Below are 4,906 nucleotides of genomic sequence, written 5' to 3' on the forward strand. Positions count from 1 at the left end.
CGTCCAGCGCCCCTGGCTGAGGATCCGCGTTTATAAAACGGTACGCTTCGTGGCGGTGTGTTGTCATGCCCCGGGTATGGCTGCAGCTGTGCCTGTCCCCGCCTGAATTCGGGGTGCCTCTTCCATGTCGCTCTGCGATGCTCTTGAGAAGTGATCTCAGTAATCCTGGGCCATCTGGCCACCTCGATAATCTGCTTAATCTGGGTTTAACTCTTGCAGAACCTGCTAGCAGTTGGCAGAAAAACTAAAAGCCCTACTTTATCCATGCATTGCTCGGGGCGTCTTTGTCAAATATACATTAATAGGGCTGACTTGTAGAGTCCTGCAGAATTAAGCGTGAGCCCAAATCAACTGATTTGATTGAAATTGCTTTTTTTTTTTTAAATGAAATTTTGTGGGCATTCAGATGTAGTTTGTGCATCACAGGTCCACAGCCACATATCTGACCTTAGTGGCACTCCTTCATACACCCTTTGCCCCTCACCTGGGAAAGAAGAGTAATTCTTAGGCGTTTTACGTCTCCATTCAGGATGAGATCCGATCAGCAGCTCTTTTAGAGGATTGTAGTGGAAGGAGTCAGTGGACTGACAGTCAAATTCTGCTGTTGTTAATTTCTATTTAGCAGAAGGTATTTTGGATGAAAAAAAATGTTTAACTCGGGAGAAGTGAGGATTTTTAGGATAGCTGCAATCACTTTATCAGTGTGTCAGCATCTAATTTCAGTGTTGTCCATACAAACAGGATGCTGTTGACTTCTGTGAAGATGACCGATGCGGTTAGTGGACAGGTGAAAAGATGACAGACATGAAGATCTTTCTTTTGATATGTTATTTCTTAGCCTGGAAGCGATGTTCATGCAACTGTAGCACTGACTGCACTAAGCATTTGTATGTTCTGTCTCAGTACTTGGACAGTATGTTTTCTGTGTTTGAGAGTAACCTTTTTTATTTATTAACAGCAAACGTGGTTACATTTTCTTTAAACTTTTTTTCCGTATATGTGTATGTTATTTAAATGTGCCAGATTTCCGCAAAAGTTTTTTTGAGATTGTCTTCGACAATTTGAATTAATATAATCTGAAATTTATTCTTCCAGGTTTTGATAGAAGCTTGTCTCTGAAAGACTGGAAAGGAATAAAGGTCAGAACATTTTAATTTGATTAATTACATTGATCATTTTTCAGCTCAGATAGATCATTGTTAAAATACTGCAAATAATACTGGAAATTTAAATTTCAATAACTGGGAAATCAACCTCATGGAGCTGTCTGAGTGAGGCTGATAAGACTCCTGAATCACAGTTAGAAAATTCATTCTCCATGAGTGAGAACGCACATAAAGTGTTTCTGCACTAGTGAGCCTCAAAGCAGTTCTGTTCGTAAAGGTTTTTAACTTAAGTGAGTTTGAAATTGTGACTAAGAATTAACTCACGTGACTGCGCTATAGGCTGTTTGATAGTGGGCTGTAAACTGTTCTTACGTGGCTAAAAAACTGCTCTGAGGAAGTAAAGGACTATCATCATTCATTTAAAGTGGTATCTTGCACTGCATATTTGAATAAGAGATACACGATCTATTTTGTGAATTTATTTTTTAGAACATAATGACTACTTTGGATGATAAACTGCTTGGTGAGAAGCTCCAGTATTATTACAGCAGCAGTGAGGGTGAGGATGAAGACAGTGAGAAGGAAGATAAAGAAGGGGAGAGCACCATTCCTGAAAGCGTTGGGGAAGTAGAGCTTAGCAGCGATGGCAGTGCAGTCAACACAGGTATCGTCATATCAGACTAATTGTTTTGCAAATACTTTGTTCATTGGAGGATTCATGTCTTTTTCTAAAACTCATTTTTCAAAGTGAAAGTCCTGGTTTTATGCGTACTTGAGTCAGAGATTGATCGTTTCCTGGCTATGGCCTAACCTTACTTTTACTAGCCGGTTCTTTATTTTAATGTTTGACGTCTCCTCTGAGAGACTTCAGCATTATATCTAAAGTGGTTAGGCTTTGCATACAAAGCTGATTTGTACAATTTGGTTGATAATGCATACATTTCTTTCCTGTAAGCCTCACAGTTGTTAACCACTAATAGGTACACGTGCTGAACAAGTACATGAGGAATAGACAGAAAGTGGCCCGGCTTTCCCAAAACAGCATTCGCTACTGCCACTGTCAGAGGCACAATACGAGTCTGTGTGGATCATTGGTATGATCCAGAGGGTATTTCTTAAGTTCTTATCAAAGACTGGCCCTCTGTGTTTTATGGTTTCTCTAAGAACGATGAAAAATCTTCTTCCTGCCTGTGTTCACATCTTTCACCTGAAGGAAGAATGGAAGAATTATAGTACTAAACTGGCATGCTTAGAGAGGACCTGAAAAAGTAACCCCGCTGGGCCCCAGCAGCAAGGTAACAGCAAGGTGCAGTCTATAGGAATTAACACTGTTGTACATCACAGAATGTACTTCTGTACAAGAGCATTGGCAAACTTAATTATTCTTTCCCATCATTATTTTTGTTCTTATGAAAATCCATGCAAACAATAGGGGAATTCTTGAGGGCTGGTGGTTCTATTTCAAGAGCACAGGTATTAATCTTTGGAATAATCTTTGGGACAATTATGAGAGTAGCCTAGTTAGATAAGCTTTAGTCGTCTTAGGAAAAGAAAAAAAAGATACAAGCTCAAGGACATGTAAATGGCAAATTACTTCTTTCATTTAATTTCAACATTTTGCACAATATACAAAAAGTTTATGACAGGGCCACTATTTTACTGCTGACTTGCAAATTATTACTTGAATTTTATATTGATAGGTGTAATTTTATTACCCTTTTATACGAAATGCCTACGTATTTAATTTCAGGTCCCAAAGGAGTCATTAATGACTGGCGAAGATTTAAACAACTGGAAACTGAACAGCGGCAGGAGCAGCGCAGAGAAATGGAACGACTCATAAAAAAGTTATCTATGACATGCAGATCGCACTTAGATGAAGAGACTGATAAGCAGAAGCAGAAAGAGCTTCAGGAAAAAATCAATGGAAAGGTAGCATGGCATGAAGGAATTAAAATGCCACTTAAATGTTTAACATTCTCAGTTTCATCATTTGCATACGTGAAGCGGATAGGAATCCTTGTTCTGTCAGGAGCTATGTATCGTTTCTCCCTAGTAAACAGGAAACCAGCAGCGGTATAAAAGTGCATTATAACTGTATTTCCCAGGTGTTGTCAATTTTAATTATTTTTCATTTTAGTGGTATTCCAGGAGCACTGTGTTTGCCTGTGTTAAGAAATAAGCAATTTAGCTGCTATACCTAAGAAGTCCAAATCCTTTTCCCAGATTTCCCTTATCTGTTTATCAAATAAGTCAACTTCAGGGGGTTAATACAAAGAGTTGCACAGCAAACCTATGAATACTGCCTCCCATGCCTAAAACAAGAGTTTAGGAGTCCTTATTGATTTCATATTTAGTAAGTGAATGTTGAGAATTTAGCTTTGACTTTGAGCTCCAAAGATAGAAGGCGTTGGAAGTAGTGAATGGTTTTAATCATCTGGGCTGTATAACTAGCTTTTACAGTTCTAGTCAGAGAAGTTACTAATTAGCAGACAGTGTTTCTTGCTTTCAGATGATGTAAGTTGGCAACACTGTCCTATACCTTGAGTGATGCAAGTATGTTTAGTGAAGCAAGTGAACAGATACGAAATACATAAAATCCTGTTAATTTTAGTTCTATAGACAAGATCGTGCATTTGGTTGCCACAAAATGTTAACTGAAAAACTAAATGAAAAAGCTAATGAAAAATAAGCTAGACTTGGGTCAGGCACGGTACCCAAATCAGTGCTCATAGCTTAGTGAAAGCACATAGTCACCATTAGCCTGATTTAAAGTGGGAGCATGGAGCAGCCACTTGTGTTATTAGTGCAGCTTGTGGAAACGAGAATACCCAAGGCTGAAATCGCTGTTCCCACCGGACGTGGTTTCTAATTAGATCAAAATGGAGTATAATACAGAGGGTGCTTGAGCCTTCATGGGTTGCACTTCGCTGTTACTAAAGATGAGTGACCCACATTAATCCTCTTGTTTTAAATTCTCATTATATAAGTGACCCATATAGTGATGCAGATCTTTTTTTCATGTATCTTTGTATGTGTTTTTTAGATGACGTTACAAGAATATAACATGATTCACAATGATGAAGATGATGAGGAATTTTTACAGCGATACAGGAAGCAGCGAATGGAGGAGATGAGACAGCAGTTGTACAGCGGGCAGCAATTTAAACAGGTTTTTGAGATTACCAGTGGAGAAGCGTTTTTGGACACAGTTGACAAAGAGCATAAGAGCACACTGATCATGATCCATATTTATGAAGACGATATCCCTGGCACCGAATCCCTGAACGGCTGTATGATCTGCCTGGCTGCTGAGTATCCAACAGTTAAATTTTGCAGAGTAAAGAGTTCGCTCATTGGTGCTAGCACTCGCTTTACGAATAATGCTCTGCCAGCTTTGCTGATCTATAAGGCAGGTGAGCTCATCGGCAATTTTGTGCGAATCACTGACCAGCTTGGAGAAGATTTTTTTGCTGTAGACCTGGAGGCTTTTCTGCAGGAATGTGGTTTGCTTCCAGAAAAAGACCTCGTGCTCCTGACTTCTATACATAATCCCTCTGCATGTTACAGTGAAGACAGTGATCTGGAAATAGACTGAACCACTTGTACCAAGGGGCCAGTAGGTGTAGTTGTACTGTGGGATGTTCTTGTGCTAGGGATTGTTCTCGTTCTTCCTTAATGTGGGTATGTATTCTTCCCCTTCATGCACTTTGACTTTTGCTCGTTAAAAAATTGTTAAAAATAACATAAGGAATTCCTAACATTTTCTTAAATTAATTCAATAAAGTACACACTGAAAC

At 39.1% G+C, this 4,906-nt stretch overlaps 1 protein-coding gene across 5 annotated transcripts; it reads left to right on the plus strand.

Moving 5' to 3' along the window:
• PDCL (phosducin-like) lies at positions 1-4,906 on the plus strand. 5 transcript variants are annotated; one of them, XM_009331608.1, is made up of 5 exons: positions 1-40; positions 1,096-1,139; positions 1,596-1,770; positions 2,857-3,038; positions 4,153-4,906. In XM_009331608.1, the coding sequence occupies exons 3-5, from the start codon at positions 1,602-1,604 to the stop codon at positions 4,702-4,704; spliced, it is 903 nt and encodes a 300-aa protein (XP_009329883.1). In that variant the 5' UTR covers positions 1-40; positions 1,096-1,139; positions 1,596-1,601; the 3' UTR covers positions 4,705-4,906. The 5 variants fall into 5 exon arrangements, with proteins under 5 accessions (XP_009329883.1, XP_009329885.1, XP_009329886.1 ...); XM_009331610.1 differs by lacking the exon at positions 1-40 and adding an exon at positions 742-775; XM_009331611.1 differs by lacking the exon at positions 1-40 and adding an exon at positions 744-787.

Source organism: Pygoscelis adeliae, unplaced genomic scaffold (genome assembly GCF_000699105.1).
Source record: "Pygoscelis adeliae isolate BGI_AS28 unplaced genomic scaffold, ASM69910v1 Scaffold619, whole genome shotgun sequence".
NCBI lineage: Eukaryota > Metazoa > Chordata > Aves > Sphenisciformes > Spheniscidae > Pygoscelis > Pygoscelis adeliae.